Below are 18,649 nucleotides of genomic sequence, written 5' to 3'. Positions count from 1 at the left end.
CCGGATGGTTTCACTCATAGCAGGAGTATAATGGACCAGTCGAGAAAATAACAAGAATAATGAACAACCATATACCAGAGACATTTTGTTGGGGTAGTGTGGGGAATGGGATCCAAAATGGGGGGGGGGAGGGAAGTGCATGGGATTATAGTGGTGGCACACGGGTGACTTGGTGATGGAAACCCGCGGGGATTACAATTGAGATGGAAAAAAAATGTAGAAAATGGTGTAAAATTAAACTGTTATTAAAAAAAAAAAAAAACTGAAAAAGGGGCCCTCCCTGGTGGCACCGTGGGTTAAAGCACAGCACTAAGAAGCTTAAGTAACTTCCACAGGAGTTCAATCCCCAGCCTCGGAGGTGACCCACGTGACACGGCAGACCTCTCCTGACTCACCCGCTGCTCCCCTCAGCAGTGTTCATCATCGGTCGGCTTGTTCTACTCTCCACTGTCCCCATTGAATCCTCTCACCGTCCCTGCACCTCTGGCCTGTACCCCAGTTCTGTAATGCATTAATAAATAAATCTTTAAAAAAGAACTGAAAAAGAACAACAACAACAAAAAGTAGTAGAAGACAGGAAATCATAAAAGTCAAAGCATAAATAAATGAAATATGTTAGGAAAATAATCCAAAAAAATCAATGAAGCCAAGTTGTTTCTTAGAAAAAATAAACAAAATAGACAAACCTCTAACATGCACACAAAGAAAAAAAAAAACAGGTGAAATTACAAATACAGCAGAATTCAAAAGAATAATCAGAGTATAGTGAACAGCTACCTGCAAACAAGTTGAACAAGGCATCCTCTGCTGTAGCAGCAGCAGAGATGTTGGAGGGAAAAGCAGCTGAAGTCCATACCAGTCTCTTTACTTGGTGCCCTGGGCAGAATCAGAGAAAAGTGGAGGAAAATGCAAAGACATGGAGAGGCTGGGCTGTGCCATGCCCAGGTCCTGGTTCCATGTGGCAAGCTGCCTCAGTTTCCTGTACTGATGCCCCAGAGTTCTGAAAGTAGTTTAAATCTGATTGGCTCCCCAGAATTTCAGCTCCTGCTACATTTGTGGTATTTCTCCTTTGAGAGGTACCTGGAGACACTGAACTGCTATTGAAATTTGCCATGCTAGATCCTTTTATTGACAGATTGATCTACTTATAACACATGGAGGAAAGGGAGCTAAACATGCTCAGAGTTTAGGGCATTCTATATGCAGTGATAGTGACAGCCCTTCCAGCAGGTAGCCTGAACAACCTGTGATCTTCTCTGGGGAGGAAGAAGTGACTGAAATTAGTAGCTCTCAGGTTCTTTGTGCCACAGAACTTACATTTGTAAAACCAGAAACCAAAGCAAAATTGAATCGTAAAAGTGACATCAAAATGAAAGCAGGCAGATAAGCTTAAGTGAGCCAGTTTTTAAAAATTGGCTGTCTGGGACCCTCCCTGGTGGTGCAGCAGGTTAAAGCACAGCACTAAAAAGCTAAAGCCACTTCCACATGAGTTTGATCCCCAGCCCCAGAGGTGACGCATGTGGCATGGCAGACCTCTCCTGACCCACCCGCTGCTCCCCTCAGCAGTGTACTTTGTCAGTAGGCCTTTTCTGCTCCCCACTCTGTCTCTGGCAAAGCCTCTAACTGCCCCTGCACCTTTGGCCTGTACCCCAGTTTTGTATGCATAAATAAATAAATTTTTAAAAAGAAAATGGCAGTCCATTGTGTATATGTACCACACCTTTTTAATCCAGTCACCTACTTTTGGGTAATTAGGATTTTTCCATGTCTTTCCAGTTATAAATAAAGCAGCAATAAACATGGGGGTGCAGATATATTTTTGAATCCGTGCTTTTGTGCCTTTTGGGTAGATACTTAGGAGTGGGATTGCTGGGTCATATGGAAGCTCCATGTTTAGCAGTTTGAGGAACCTCCACACATTTTTCCATAGTGGTTGTACTCGTTTTCATTCCCACCAGCAGTGCAGGAGAGTTCCTTTTTCTCCACATCCTCACCAACATTTGTTGTTGCTAGTTGTTTGAAGATGTGCCATTCTCACTGGGGTGAGGTGGAATCTTATTGTGGTTTTAATTTGCATCTCCCTTATTACAAGTGATGTTGAACATTTTTTCATATGCTTGTTGGCCATCTGCATTTCCTCTTTGGAGAAGTGTCTTTTTAGCTATTCTGCCTATTTTATTTTTGTTTAGTTTCCTCAGTTCTCCGTATATTTTTGTGATCAATCCTTTATCGCTAGTTTGTGTGAGAATTTTTTCCCCCAATAAGTGGGATGTTTGTTTTTATAATGTCTCTTTTTCTGTACAGAAGCTCTTTAACTTGATGTAGTCCCATCTATTTATCTTTGCCTTCACTATCGTTTCATTGTGTGCTCTATCTTTAAAGATGTCAATGAAGTGTATATTGTGTAGTGTTTGGCCCATATTTGCTTCCAGTTATTTTTTGGTTTCCGTTCTTATGTCTAAGTCTTTAATCTACTTTGTTGATTTTTGTGTATAGTGTGAGGTAGTCCTCTAGTTTCATTTTTTTTTGCATGTAGCTTCCCAGTTTTCCCAGCAACATTTGCTGAATAAAGTTTCTTTGTTCCATTGTATCTTCTTTGCTCCTTTGTCAAAGATTAGCCGCCCATAAACCTGTGGGTTTATATCTGGGTTTTCTATCCAAATCCACTGGGCTGACCAGTGATTATACATTGGAACAAGGAAAGTATTTTTTCGATTTATTGTGATGGGAAAACTGGGCTGCCATAGCCAAAAAACAAAACAAACAAAAAAAAAAAAAAGAAAGAAAGAAAAGAAAAAGAAGAAGAAGCTAGACTACTAGACTACTATCTCACACAATAAAAATATACTAAAATCAAAATGGATAAACAATTTGGATTGAATACTTGACACCATAAAATATATAGGAAACATAAGCAAAAAAACTCCATGTCAAACTTCAGGATTTTTTATATTGATCTCCAGAAGCAAATAAGGGAGAAGGTAAAGAGATTCTCTATAGAAAAAGAGCAATAAAAATAAAGAGACATCATACTGAATGGGAGAAGATATTTTCCCACCATTGATCTGATAAGAGACAAATAACAAAAATTTATGAAGAGCTTACACAACTAAACAAAACAAAGAAAATCACCCAAAAACTAGGCAGAAGAGCAAAAAAGGACACATATCCAAAGAAGAAATGCAAATGGCCAACAGGCATATGAAAAAAAAGTTTATCATTACTTTTTATCAAGGATATGCAAATAAAAGCCGCAATGATATACCACCTCACACATGTGAGAATGGCCAATATATTAAAACAAACAAACAAACAAACAAACAAAAAGAAACAATGATGTGGAAAGGATGTGGTCAAATAAAGGACTATTTTACACTGCTGGGGGGGGGGGGATTTAAATATAGTGGTCCTAACCACTGCGGAAAGCTGTGCAGAAATTTCTAATGTGAATCAGTAATTCTACTCCTAAGAACCTACCCAAAGGGCATAGCAACACAAGTTTGAAAGGACGCCTGCATTCCTATGTTTATTGCAGCACTATTTACAGTAGAAAAGTTATGAAAATAACCTAAATATCCAAAGGAGATGAATGAATCAAAAAGATATTGTAAATAAACACAGTGGAATACTTCTCAATGATCAAAATACCCAGTGATCAAGATAAAGTCACATCACTTGAGGCAACATGAACAGAGCTGAAATAATTTATGTTCAGCTAAATAAGTCAGAATGAAAAATAAATGTATATGATGGTTTCACATCTATAAGCAATATGTCAGGGAAAAGATAAAACTTGCAAACTGACCATTGATTTGAAGGGTTGGAAAAAGGGAGAAAAACGGAGAAAAAAGAGGACACAAGGAAATGGGAAGCCATCCACTTCTCATGGATTGGGAGAAGAAACATCATTAAAATGGCCATCCTACCAAAAGCTATATACAGATTTAATCATATTCCAATAAAAATCTCAATGACATTTTTCAAAGAAACAGAACAAATATTGATGAGATTTATATGGAACCACAACAAACCTCAGATAGCCAAAATTCTCCTGACTAAAAAGAAAGAACTGGAGGCATCACAATCCCAGACTTCAAGTTATACTATAAAGCCATAATAATCAAAACTATATGGTACTGGAACAAGAACAGACATACAGACCAATGGATTCGAATAGAAAACCCAGACATAAACCCACAGGTTTATGGACAACTAATTTTTGAAAAAGCACAAAGAATATGCAATGGAATAAGGAAATTTTGTTCAGCAAATGGTGCTAGGAAAACAAGACTGCTACATGCAAAAAATGAAGCTAGAATACTACCTTGCACCATGCACAAAAACAACTCAAAATGGATTAAAGAACTAGACATAAGACCTGAAACCATAAAATAGAAGAAAAGTTAGTTGGAACTCTACATGACATACACCTCAATAATATCTTTAATGATACATCACCCAAATCAAGGATAGTGAAGGAAAGTATAAACAGCTGGGACTACATCAAGTTAAAGAAGTTCTGTACAGCAAGAGATACACTACACAAAACAAAGAGACACCCCATTGATTGGGAGAAAATATTCGCACACAATACTAATGACTAAGGACTGATCACAAAGGTACAAAAAGGGCTGATTAAACTCAACAAAAATAATTCCCACCAAAAAATGGGAATAAGAGCTACAAAGACACTTCTCCAAAGAAGAAATGCAGATGGCATATGAAAAACTGTTCAACATCATTTGTAATATGGGAAATGCAAATTAAACCACAATGAGATACCATCTCCACCCGTGAGAACAGCACATCTTAATACAACTAGCAACAAAAAATGTTGATGAAGATATGGAAAAAAAGGAACTCTCCTACACTGCTGGAGGGCGTGCAAGCTGATACAACCACTATGGTAAGCTGTTTGGAGGTTTCTCAAAAGGCTAAAAATAGAGCTTCCATAAGACCCAGCAATCCCACTCCAGGGTTTATACCCAAAGAACACAAAAACATTGATTCAAAAGGACATCGGCACACACACCCCCCTATTTACTGCTGCTCTATTTATAATAGGGAAGATGTGGAATCAACCCAAATGCCCAAAAGTAGATGACTGGATTAAAAAAATGTGGTACCTATACACAATGGAATATTACTCAGTAATCAAAAAAGATAAACTCATGCTCATGTTGCAGCAACATGGATGGAGCTGAAAGGGATCATGCTTAGTGAAATAAGCCAGGAAGAAAAAGAAAAATAGAAGGAGCATAAGGAATTGGGAGGTGGGGAGAAGGGAGAGACAAACAAATGTAATACAGTAAAAATGAAAACAATGAACAACTGAAAACCAGCGACATTTTATGGGGGTGAGAGTGGGAATGGGATTGGAAGTGGGGTCAGAAGAGTGCACTGGACTGTGTTGATGGGGCACAAGTGAATTGGTGGTGGGAAGCCTGTGGGGATTACAACTGAGATGAAAAACGCACAAAATGAAGAATGATGTAAAAATAACTGAAATTATTAAGTACATGAAAGAAAATATAGGAGACACACTACAAGGCATCTACCTCAATGATGTATTTTGGAATACAATAACAGCAAAAAGGGAAACAAAAGCAAAAAGTAAACATGTTGGATTATATTGAACTTAAAAGTTTTTGTACCCCAAGTGAAATCATCATAAAAAGAAGGTAACCTAGAAAATGGGGAAAGTATTTATATACCATACATCTGATAAGGAGTTGACTTTCAAAATTTACAAAGTACTTAATAATCCAACAACAGTGAAACAAAGGGCCCAAGTAAAAATGGGCAAAGGGCCACAATAGACACTTCTCTAAAGATGATATTGAGATGGTCTATAGACATATGCAGATTTTTCAATTTCACTTATTATGAGAGAAATGCTAATTAAAAACACACTGTTATCTCGCTTCAACTCTGTTAAGAATAGTTTGTATAAAACTAAAATAATTAACATTGGTGAGCTTGTGCTGAAAAGGGGAGTCTCAACTCACTGCTAGTGGGAATGCAAGCTGGTACAGCCTCTGTGTAAATCGTATGGAGATGTCTCAAGTAAATAAAAATGGAAATGCCATTTGACTCAATTTGACTCAACAATACTGCTATTAGATTTGTATACAAATAATATGAAAAATATAATATGAATAGATTTATCCACACTTACATACATAGCAATACTGTAATTTCCAAATCATAGTACCACAACAAGTGTCTTTAAAGAGATGGATAGACAAACCATGTAACACATATTCAATGGAAAATTACGAAGCTGTGAAAAATATGAAATGGTGGCATTTGTCACAAAATGGATGGACCTCAGGGAGATTATGTTGAGTGAATTAATTCAAAAAGTGAATGACATATTTTGCTTTCACTCATCTGCAGAATGTAAATATCCAAATAAATAAATAAACCTATTACACACAACAATGAAATGAAGAAATCTCTGAAGTCAGCATAATAGAAAGATTATGTTCATTGTGGACGTCTTTCACCTCTTTTGTTAGGTTTATTTCCAAGTATTTTTTCTTTTTTGTTTCAATTATAAAGGGAATGGCTTTCTTGATTTCTTCTTCAGACTGATTGTGTATAGAAAGCTATTGATTTTTGTGTGTTGATTTTGTATCCTCTACTAAATGGGTTCATTATTTTGATAAGTTTTTTTTTTTTTTTTTTGCAGACTTGTGGGGATTCTCTTGTATGTTATGAAGTTATTTGCAAACAGTGATTGTTTTACTTCTTCGTTCCCTATCCGGATTACTTGTATCCCTTTTCTTTTCATATTGCATGGTTTGGACTGCCAGTATTATATTGAAAAGCAGTCGTAAGAATGGATATCCTTGTCTTGCTCCTGACATTAATGGAAAGGATTTCAGCTTTTCACCATTGAGAATGACATTGGCTATGGGTTTGTCATATATGACCTTTATTATATTATGTTCCTTCTATCCCAAGAGTTTCAATTACCTTTATCATGAAAGGAAGCTGGACTTTGTCAAATGCTTTCTCTTCATCTATTCATATGATCATATCATTTTTATATTTCTTTTTATTGATGTGTTTACATTAATTGATTTTCAAATGTTGAACCATCTTTGTGCCCCTGGGATAAATCCCCCTTGGTCATGTTGGATTATCTTTTTTATCATTGGTGGATTATATTCGCTGGGATTTTATTTAGGATTTTTACATCAATGTTCATTAGAAAGATTGGCCTCTAGTTTTCTTTTTTTGTGTTGTTCTTGTTTGGTTTTAGTATTAGTGTAATGTTGACCTCATAAAACGTGATTGGTAGTATTCCTTCTTTCTCAATTTTTGGAAAAAGTTTGTGTAGGACGGGCACTAGTTCATTTCTGAACTAGTTTCGCAAAATTCATTTGTGATGCCATATTGTCCTGGGCTTTGCTTTTTGGGGAGAATTTTGATTACTTTGTCAATTTCAGTGCTTGTAATTGACCTGTTTAGTTCTAGGGTGATTATAAAGTTGTAGAAATTTGTCCATCTCTTTTAGATTATAAAGCATTGTTAAAAGAAATAGAAGACACAAAGAGATGGAAAGAGATACCTTGCTCATGGATTGGAATAATTAGCATCATTAAAATAGCCATTCTGGCCCTCTCTGGTGGCACAGTGGGTTAAAACGCAGCACTGAAAATCTAAAGCCACTTCAGCATGAGTTCAATCCCTGGCAAAAGCCACTTCAGCATGAGTTCAATCCCCGGCACTGGAGATGATCCACATGGCGCGGCAGACCTCTCCTGAACCACCCGCTGCTCCTCTCAGCAGTATACTTTGTCGATCTGCTTGTTCTGCTCCCCACTCTGTCTCTTGTGAGTCCTCTCACTGCACCTGCACTTCTGGCCTATACCCCAGTTCTGTATGAGTAAATAAAGAAATCTTTAAAAAAAATGTTATTCAGAAGAATAACATTGGTTTATATAAAAAAAAAGGCCATCCTACCAAAAATAATTTATAGATTCAATGTTATTTCAATAAAAATTTCAATGATATTTTTCAAAGAAACATTAAAAAATGATAAAATTCATATGTAGCCACACACAACTCGAATAGCCAAGGCTTTCCTGAATAAGAAAAAAGGCAATGGAGGTATCACACTCCCAGACTTCAAATTACACTATAAATCCATAATAATTACAACTGCATGGTACTGGAACAAGAACAGACATACAGACCAATTCAATGCGTGAATATTTGTTTATCTTCTTTTCCCTGTTGTGTATTTTCTAATACTTTCTATTCGTTGAGACATGGTGTTGCTGTTATTGACCAGCATTTTTTTTTTTTTTTTGGATGTTCTTTCTGGAATGGCTGAGGGACTTCCAGACACTTCATTTGTGCAGGGTATTCTGAGTTATGTTATTTTTCCCAGCTCCCATGGTATATAATTGTGTCTGTTGTCTCAGCTGGTAGCAGTCTGGGGTCTCTTGTTGTGTTCAGCCTCTTCTAGTAACACGTTGAGTCATGTTTCTGGAAGGTGTCTGTTGATCTTTATAGCCTTCGGATGTCCCAGGTTCCCTCTATGCTTAGTGTGCCCATGGTGGATATGATGTGTTAGAAGTGTTGTAGGTCTCCCTGGAGCTGGGCCTGTGGCTGAGTAGGTGGCTGGCTTTGTTTACTCTCTAAGTACAGTGAGCCTTTCTGGCCCACAAGTCTTCGGGCCTCTGCTGTGGGGGCGGGATCTCCACCTCCCCATAGGAGTGCAGGGAAGTGCCAGAGGACTGAAATCCTCCCAGTGTGCTTCCAGTCTTCCCTGTGAGTTTTCAGGGCTCTTTGTGTCTATTCCAAACAGTCCCTCCCTGAGCAGTGCCTCCCCACTGTCTGAGGTCCTCTCACAGAGCCCAGATGTATCTCTTTAACTCCAGGGTTTTACTGCAGTTTTTGTGGGTAGATGTGGTAATCAGGTTACCCCACTTGAGGCACTTCCTAGTTCCTCTCTATGTTAATTGTGCCCATGGAAAATTGTTAAATTTGTTGCATTTTCCTAGGATTGGGCCTGTTGTTGAGTACTGTCTAACCGTTTTTTTTTTCCCCCTTCTTTAACTCAGGGGTTTTATGAGTCTTGCTGACCACGCCTTAAAAATGGCACCAGACCTCACCAAACCCTAATGTTGCCTAGTTTCAGATCTCTGTTGTGGGGGCAGGAGATGTGGATACAGCTAGAGGTGCCTCAATTGCCAGTTCCTCTTCTCCACCTCCCGGGCTCTAAGTAGAGCAGTTTTCTTTTTTCTTTCCCCGCCCACTGCAGCAGCTTTGGATTCACTCACCTAGCTGTGTTGTCTCAGTTTATATCCAGGACTTTGTTGGGGCTGCTGGGGCAAAGAACAGCAACACCTCTGTGGCATATCCTTGGGTCTGGGCACTCCTGGTTCCGAGCTGCAGTCTTTTCCCACAATTTGTTTCCTCTCCCTAGCTGGATTGTCTCAGTTTATCCCCAGGGCTGTCGCAGGGTTGGGGCAAAAAGCTGCTGCAGCTGTGCAGTGCAACAGGTGAGGTCAGTCTCCCTGACCTTTGGGCGCCAAAATTTTTAAAGGAGCCGAATGAGCAGGAAGCCTCCGTCTGCGGTGCTTACCCAATCAGAGTTACAGGTTCTGCTTATTCTGTCTGTGGTGCTTCTGGTTAGGAATTCCTTATGGGAACTACCCAATTGCCGATTCTTCCTCAGTTATCTTCCTTCTAGTGAGTCCAGGGTGTTCTCATTTGAGTTGAAACTCATAGCATGTACGTCTATAGTCTGTTCTTATATATTCCCATGCCACTTGTACATAGTTGTCTCGGCATCTTTACTCTGCCGCCATCTTGCCCATTCCCAAGGTGGTCGAGCTAGTCCGTCAGCGGCTTTGCGCAGCGCCCAGGTACTCCAGATTGGGTCTGCAGTTTTAGCGGTTTTTCCCAGTACCCAGGTGTTCCGGATCAGATTTGCAGTCTTTTCTCAGCGTGGGCTCCACTCACCGATCTGAGCAGTCTCCCTTCACCTCCAGGGCTTTAGTATGGGGCACAGTGGCTCCTGCAATCCGCCAAACTTAAGGAGCCTGAGCTTTCCCAGGAGTTCCTTTATTGGAACTCCCCAATTGCCAATTCCCCCTCAGTTATCTACCTTCTAGTGAGTCCAGGGTGTTTTCATTTGGGTTGAAACTCATAGAATGTAAGTCTATAGTCCCGTTTTCAGTCCTCAATTCCTGTGGAAGCCTGGATGCAGTGATCTCGGCATCTTTACTCTGCTGCCATCTTGCCACCTCCTCTTCGACATCCTTTTTAAATTAAGTTTCTTTTTCATTTGTTTCATTCATTTCCTTGTTTATATTCTTTAATTCCTTCTAGCTTCCGTCATATCATTTTTCCCCTTCTTATCTTCTTTTTGTTGGTTTATCATGATGATTTTAAATTCTCTATCTGGTAGGCTGAGCAGGTCTTCTATTTCTTTGGTGATTTCTGGTGACTGATCTTTTTGTGGTGATTTTTTTCCACTGTGGACTTGTGTACTTGTTTGTCTTCTTTTCCCTGTCATATATTTTCTGATACTTTCTATTCATTGAGTGTTGCTATTATTGGCTGGCATTCCTTCTGGATGTTCTTTCTAGGATGGCTGAGTGAATTTCAGACACTTCAGTTGTGGCAGATGTACTGAGCTGTGCTTTGTTTCAATATCTCCTGTTTTTCCAGCCCCACTTTGTGGAATTGTGTCCATCATCTCAGTCAGTAACAGTCAGGAAAGCTGTCTAGCTAGTCTTTCTGCCACCACCCTGGGGTTGTAGCAGCACTGCAGCTCCCACTTGCCCATCTGTTGATCTTTGTAGCCTTCTGATGTCCTGGGTTCCCTCTATGTTGTGATGTGCCCGTGGGATGGGGAAGGGGGGATGGGAGCATTCGAAGTGTTGCAGATCTTCCTGCAGCTAGGCTGTCGTTGAGCCACTCACTGTTTTTTTTTTTTTTTTAACCTTCAGAGCTCCATGTGCCTTGCAGGGCAGCAGAGACTTAATGAAGAACAAGTCTCCAGGGCTCTGCTGGAGGGTTGGAGGATGCAGTGAGAGCCATAAGGGCTGCAAGCCTCCCAGCTGTGCAGGCTGCCACTCCTCGCTTTGTAGCTCTAGGGCTCTATGTGCCCACTCTGAGTGGTCTTTCCCTGCAGCTTGGGTTCCACTCTCCAAGCTGAGTTGTCTCTCTTTACCTCCAGGGTTTAGTGCACAAAAGAGCAGCACGCCTCCCATCTGATGTACTTCCTAGCGCCTGGACACCTGAGTGCTCCCAGATCAGAGTTCCTCTATAGGAGCTCCCCAATCTCTGAATCTCCCTCAGTTATCTTCCTTATAGTGAGTCCATGGTGCCCTTATTTGGGTTGAAACTCATAGTATATAAGTCTACGGTCTGTTTTTAGTCTTATATTCTTGTATGAGCCTGGACATAGTGATTTCAGCTTCTTCCCTCTGCCACCATCTTGCTGGAACCCTTTTTCCTAGTTTACCCAGTGGGCTTCTCCTTCCTGGGCTCTGCCCTGGCCTGGGTCCCTACCTCCATGCTTACATCATGTCACTATGCCTGATGCAGGAGCAGCTGTGGGGGCATAGGTGTAGGGAGTCAATTAAATTTCTAACAAAATGTTTCTTTTCATTTGAAGAGTATTTTTGGACAGACAATAATCCAAATTATTGTAATAGAATTGGTATTTGTGTGCAATTTGTTTTTCTGTCCAATCCATTTAATTAATTGTATTTTAATGTGGTTTATATATAAGCCAGAGCAAAAATTTCTGAATTTTGAGTCAAATGAGACAATAAACCTAGTGTACCATCTTTGAGTATTTAAGTATAAATGTATTTTCTCCCAATTCATCTCAAAATTTTCCCTTTCAATTTACAACTAAATGAATAATTTTTAGCTGTTTTTATTTTCATGTTTATTCCTACAAGGATTTGTGATGGATTTTCTTCCCTTTTTATTTCATACTCTTATTATAAGAGGAGTATTTTTTTGTTGTGGTGGTAATATTTATTTACAACACACTTATGATTCAGTTTTTACACGGTCATTTCTCTTCAGATATATATTACCACACTACACCCATCACCACGTCACCCATATTCCTTCAGATTAGTCTATTGAGTCCACTGCACACCCTGTTCTCAATGTATTCCTTCCCCTCTGGTAGCTTTAATCCTATAGTCAGACTGGTAGGGTTTGTTACTATTTTGTATGACATTTTGTTTTTCTGTATTCCAAATGTAAGTGTTAGTATACAGTACTTATCTTTCTCTTTCTGACTTATTTTAAGTAGCATTATTCCATCCAGTTCCATCCATGTTGTGCAAGAGTCATCATTTTTATAGCTTAATATTATTCCAATGTGTATTGATATCATATCTTCCTAATCCACTCATTTGTCCTTTCAAAACATAGGTTGTTTCCAGAACTTGACTATTGTAAAAGTGCATAATGAACACAGGAGTACATATATCCCTTCAAGTTAGTGTTATTGCATCCTTCAGGTAGAAACCCATGCATAGAATTGCTTCATTGTATGGCAGGTCTATATTTAATATTTTATAGAAACCTTTGTAATGTTTTCCATAAGGACTGGACCAATTTACTTTCCCACCTACAGCATATGAGATTTCTTTTTCTCCACATCTTTGCTGACACTTGTTTCTGGTTTTTTTTTTTTTTTTTAATATGGACCATTCTCACAATTATAAAATGGTATCTCATTGTAATTTTGATTTTCATTTCCCCTGATGATAAGTCATGATGAGTACTTTTTCCTGTCCACCATTTGTGGTTGAGCACCATCTTTTTCTTCTTTGGGGAAGTATCTATCTCTTTTTTACACTTTGTTTCATAGTAATTTATTGTTATTTTATCAAGACAAATTATTCCTAAGCACAAATATTCATGTTTCATAGTCCAGGAATACAAGTCAGTGATATACTTCGTGCAAATCAAGCCAAAGAAATCCTTTATGATTCAGGATCACTTTGCACTCTAAAAGATACCAGCTTTCGGGCCCTCCCTGGTGGCACAGCGGGTTAGAGCACTGCACTGAGAAGCTAAAAAGCCACTTCCGGATGAGTTCAATTCCAGCCTGTCCCGGAGGAGACCACATGGCAGACCTCTCCTGACCCGCCCGCTGCTCTCCTCAGCAGTGTACTTCGTCGATCTACCTATTCTGCTCCCCACTCTGTCTCTGGTGAAGCCTCTCACCGCCCCGAGCCTCTGGCCTGTACCCCAGTTCTGTATGTACAAATAAATAAATCTTAAAAAAAAAAATACCAGCTTTCCTTATATCCTCAAAATTTTTCATGGAATCATAATTTCTATAAAATATAGCATGCCTTCTTTCAGGGTTCAACCACAGCAAACTTACAGAAAATTGCAGTCCCCAGGAGTACAATGATTAATCCAACAATATGAAACTACAGATATTTGGCTAGAAGGCCTTGCAACTAATGTTTCAGCAAAACACCAGGAGTAATTATTTTTGTTTTCACTGACAGTGATGCTCTTTCACACTGAAGGAGAAATGGAAAGCTGTTGGTCTTATATGCATGTCTTTAACCTATTTTTACTCAATTTTTTATATGATGTGACATAGTCTAGCTTTATTATTTTACATGTGGTTGCCCATTTTCCTAACACTACTTATTGAAGAGAATTTACTTACTCAAGTGTATATTGGCTCTTTTGTTGATTAAAAGTACATAATGTGTGGATTTACTTGTGGACTTTCAACTCATTTCTATTTTTTTCTGTGTCTGGTTTGGGTCTGATAACATGATTTGATTTTTATATCTTTGTAGTATAGTAGTAGTATCTTTGTAGTATCTTTGAATTATGGGTTTGTGATACCTATTCTTCCTTTTTTTTCTTTAGGACTGATTTGATTATTCAGTCTTTGTGGTTATATATGAATTTAAGTAGTGTTTGTTATATTTCCTTGAATTGCATTGAAATTTTTTTTAGGGATTACATTGAACCTATGAATTCCTTAGGGTACAATGGTCATTTTAACAATCTTAATTATTCTCATACATGGTATGTCTCCATCCCATACTTCTTTATGTCTTCTTGTATTTGTTTTAGCATTTTCTTATAGCTTTAAAAAAAACATTTATTGGGGCCCTCCCTGGTGGCGCAGCGGGTTAAAGCACTGCACTGAGAAACTAAAGCCACTTCCGCATGAGTTCGATCCCCGCCTGCCCCGGAGGTGACCACATGGCGTGGCAGACCTCTTCTGACCCGCCCGCTGCTCCCCTCAGCAGTGTACTTCGTTGATCTGCCTGTTCTGCTCCCCACTCTGTCTCTGGTGAATCCTCTCACCCTCCGCATCTCTGGCCTGTACCCCAGTTCTGTATGAATAAATAAATAAATCTTAAAAAAAAAAAAACATTTATTTATTTATGCATACAGAACTAGGTTCAGGCCAGAGGTGCAGTGGCAGTGAGAGGATTCACCAGAGACAGAGTGGGGAGCAGAACAGGCAAATCAGCAAAGTACACTGCTGAGAGAAGCAGTGGGCAGGTCAGTAGAGGTCTGCCATGCCATGTGGGTCACCTCCAGGACTGGGGATCGAACTCATGCTGAAGTAGCTTTAGCTTCTTAGTCTGTGTTTACCCGCTGTGCCACCAGGGATGGCCCTTTTATAGCTTTTATTGTACAGGTCCTTCAGATCCTCTGTCAAGTTTACTCCTGGTTATTTAATTCATTTTAATGTTATTGTTTTATTTACTCATTTTTAAATTCATTGTTTCATATAAGAATTTAACTGATTTTTTGAATATTGATTTTATAACCTGCTACTTTGCATTACTGATTTACTCTTTCAATTATATTTTTAGTAGTTTTTAGGGTTTTTATGTATTACTTCATCTGCAAATAATGATAGCTTTACTTCTCTCCCAATATGGATTACTTTCTATATATTTCTCTTGCTTAATTGCTCTAGTTAGGACTTCCAATACTATATTGAATAGTAATAGTGAAATTAGACATCCTTGTCTTATATCAGATCTTAAAGGAAAATTTTTCAGTTTTTCATAAATGAGTATGATGTTAGTTGTGGCTTTCTCATATATGCTCTTTAATATAATGAGGTTTGTTCCATCTATCATTATTTTTTAAGGTCTTTGTTATAAACAGATGTTAAATTATATTAAATGTTTTGCCTGCATTTATTGACATAACCATACAATTTTATCTTTTCTATTGTTGAAGGGGTGAATTTTGAGGTACATTCATTAATTTTTGGATATTAACCTATCCTTGCATCCTTGGTATAAATCCCACTTAATCACTTATGTGATCCTTTTAATGCATTGGTGAATTCAGTTTGCTAATATTTTATTGAGGATTTTTGACTCCATGGTCTTTATTTCTCTCTATATTTTACATCATTATCCATTTTGATAGTTTTCTTTCTCTTCTCATGTAGTCCCCATAAAATTCCCACCACCAAGTCACCTGTAAAACATCAACATAGTCTTTTGTGCTCTTCCTGCCCATTTTAATAGCTCTTCCTTCCCCTCTCCTACTGAATGTCTCTGCTTTGTATTTGCCTGATAATTTTGTCTCCCTCCCCCCATTTATAAGTTATTCTTCTATTGTTTTCTTTTCTGTGATGTGTTTGCTTGCTTTTGATATCAGAGTAATGTTGGCCTCATAAAATACCTTTGAAAACATTCCTTCTTTCTCAATTTTTTTTTTTGAAAAATAGCAATATGTTCATCTTTGAAGATTTTGTAGTATTCATTAATGAAATTCTCTGGTTATGGACTTTTGTTTTGGAGAGCCTTTTGATTATTCCTTCAATTGCCTTACTTGTAATTGGCTTGTTCAAGTTTACTATCTTTTTTTTTAATATTTATTTATTTATGCATATAGAACTGGGATACAGGCCAGAGGTATAGGGGCAGTGAGAATATTCACCAGAGACAAAGTGGGGATCGATAAAGTACACTACTGAGAGAAACAGTGGGCAGTTCAGGGGAGGTCTGTCTCACCATGTGGATCACCTCTGGGGCTGGGGATCAAACTCACACTGAAGCGGCTGTGGCTTAACTGCAGTGCTGTGCTTTAACCCATTGCACCACAAGGGAAGGTCCTTAGTATCTTCTTGATTTAATCTTCACCAGTTGTAAATTTCTAAGAATTTGTAATTTCTTTTAGGTTATTCAACTTACTGATATAGAAGTGTTCATAGTAATCACTTTTGAACTTAGCTCTCTGTCTCTCTCTCTCTCTTTTTTTTTTTTTTTTTTTTTTGTGTGTGTGTGTGTGTGTGTGTAAGAACCAGGTTTGGGTTTTTTTTTTTAATTGATTTTTTTGGTCTTTTTTTTTCTATTTCATTTATTTCTGATACAATTTTCATTATTTCTCCTATGGGTTTTTTGTTTTGTTTGTTGTCTAGTTCCTTGAGATGAGAGGTATAATCATTTAGTTGAGTTTTGACTTGTTTCCTTGATGTAATCCTGTATTTTTATATTCTTCCCTCTTTGTACTGCTTTTACTTCTTTTACAAGTTTGGTTTTTTAGTCATCATTTTCATTTGTCTTCAGGTACATTTTAGCTTCTCCTTTGATTTACTCATTAACCAATTAGTCATTCAGTAATGTGTTGCTCAGATTCCATATATTAGAGGATTTTTCCTGCTTTATCTTTGTGGTTGATTTCTAGCTTGATGCCATTATGATATGAGAAGATATTTAATATGACTTTATTTTTCATGAGTTTATTGACATTTGCTTTTTTGACCCAATATATGGTCCATCATGAAGAATGTTTTATGTATAATTGAGAAGAGTATGCATTTAGCTTTTAGGGTGTATAGTGTGCTATCAATCTTTATTAAGTGCATGTGATATAGTTCCTAATTTAAGGCTATTGTCTCTTCATTTTTCTATTGGTTAAAATGGGGTGTTGAAATTCTCTAGTACTATATATAGATAATATGGACATGGAATATAGTTATGGAATCAAAACATCAGAAAGATGTACCATATATATTTTTTGGTTTTGTATTATACATAAGCGCAATAACCATAATCAGTCATTTATGTAGTCTTTATTTCTGACAATGTTTAGACTTTACACATATGCTTATGACACATCTCTAATTGTCCATCTAACTTTATCTAAAGCACTGATGAAAGCTCTTCTTCGTTAACTAGCCTCTTTATTATCTCTTGTGTCTACCTGAATATTTTAAGAGGCTTATAGCAGAAACAGAAAGAGATAAAAGGCAATGGAACCAAACTAGGCAATAACCACCATCATGTTATAATTTAGGAGTTCTTATTAACAATCTGGGGCCTTACTTACAATGATTGAATTAAAAATAATTTGATTTTCTCTTTTGAAAAAAAATTTGTAATCCTAAGACTCTGAAAAATATGGGCATCTGAAGGGAGAAGGGAGGGAGAAAGCTGAGGGGTAAATGTGATAGTATAGTGGCACTAGATTTTGATGGGGGGGGGTCAATAAAGCAAGTGCATATGTCAAGATATGAAGCTGTACTTCCCAAATCACATATTTTAAAATGACTATTAAATCAATAAAATTTGAGTAAAAGTAAATGATAGTGATAATAAAAGTATATTTTAGCATCATTAAGAAAGATAATTATCTATTGTGAATGCCTCAGTAATAATTAAAAAAAAAATTTTGGAGTATTTTTTTGCTACCTGTTGTCAACCTATTCTATTATCTTAAAGCCATGGGAATAAAGAGGAGTTCTCCTGCAGAGGAATACAACTTGCTGTGGATTGGTTTCTAGATAAAGGCCATAAAAATATTACTGTATTTGTGCCTGCTTGGAGAAAGGAGCAATCCCGCCCTGATGCACCAATTACAGGTAATATTTCAAATCAGATGTATATTCTTATCTAGAAGAAAAGCTAGCAAAATAGTTTAGTGAGAGATTGATGGTCACAATTTAGGTAATATTTTTTCTAAGTTTATTAATTATACTTAAAAGATCTTTTACCAGGTGAAATTATTTAAGTATGATTTTTTTTTAGTTAAATTAACCCAATATTGTGTTGTGACATATGGCAGTTAATTCAGCAACTTCAATTCGGCAAAAAATAAAGCATACAGCTGAAAAAAAGAGGGTACTTTTCTGTCTGGCCATAAACTTCAGACTAAAAGATAAATAATCTGGTTATGAATGTTTCTAAGTTTCCCAAATGTCTAAATAAACGATGGTATACAATGGATCTCATTCTATACTACAAAAATAGTTGTGAGGGTGCAAATTAAGGAGTAGAATATAAAATGAGAAAAGTCCTCCCATAGCAATCAGTCAGTTTATCTATGAGGCACAGCAGGTCCAATGCCTAGGATCCACAACACATTTAGAGCACTGCATAAATGTTTCATTTTCTTTAAACATCATAAGGAAAATTTTAATGTGATAACAATGAATAAATAATAATGAATCTAACTCGATTATTTGTCTTTATACCAACACAGATTTAAGTATTTTTAATACCACTTTATGGAAGAAGGGGCCCACAAAAGCAAAAGTGTTTATTGTTCACAATAGTCATGATATAGTCCTAATAGCAGTAGGATCTTTACATTCACTTAACAGCAGTATATGAAGCTTGTTCTCTATGGTGTTTCAAGA

At 37.5% G+C, this 18,649-nt stretch overlaps 1 protein-coding gene across 1 annotated transcript in view; it reads left to right on the top strand.

The window, feature by feature from the left end:
• Positions 1-18,649, top strand: part of ZC3H12B (zinc finger CCCH-type containing 12B) — a 46,206-nt gene that overhangs the window by 23,382 nt on the left and 4,175 nt on the right. Inside the window, exon 2 of the mRNA XM_004695173.2 lies at positions 17,733-17,872. Coding sequence (XP_004695230.2) covers positions 17,733-17,872 — 140 coding nt within the window. The remainder of the gene's footprint in view (positions 1-17,732; positions 17,873-18,649) is intronic.

The sequence above is a fragment of the Condylura cristata genome, unplaced genomic scaffold, assembly GCF_000260355.1.
Source record: "Condylura cristata isolate star-nosed mole 26May11 unplaced genomic scaffold, ConCri1.0 scaffold00056, whole genome shotgun sequence".
Classification (NCBI taxonomy): Eukaryota; Metazoa; Chordata; class Mammalia; order Eulipotyphla; family Talpidae; genus Condylura; species Condylura cristata.
The sequence above is the reverse complement of the archived record's forward strand: the minus strand, read 5'-3'. Positions and strand labels throughout refer to the sequence as shown.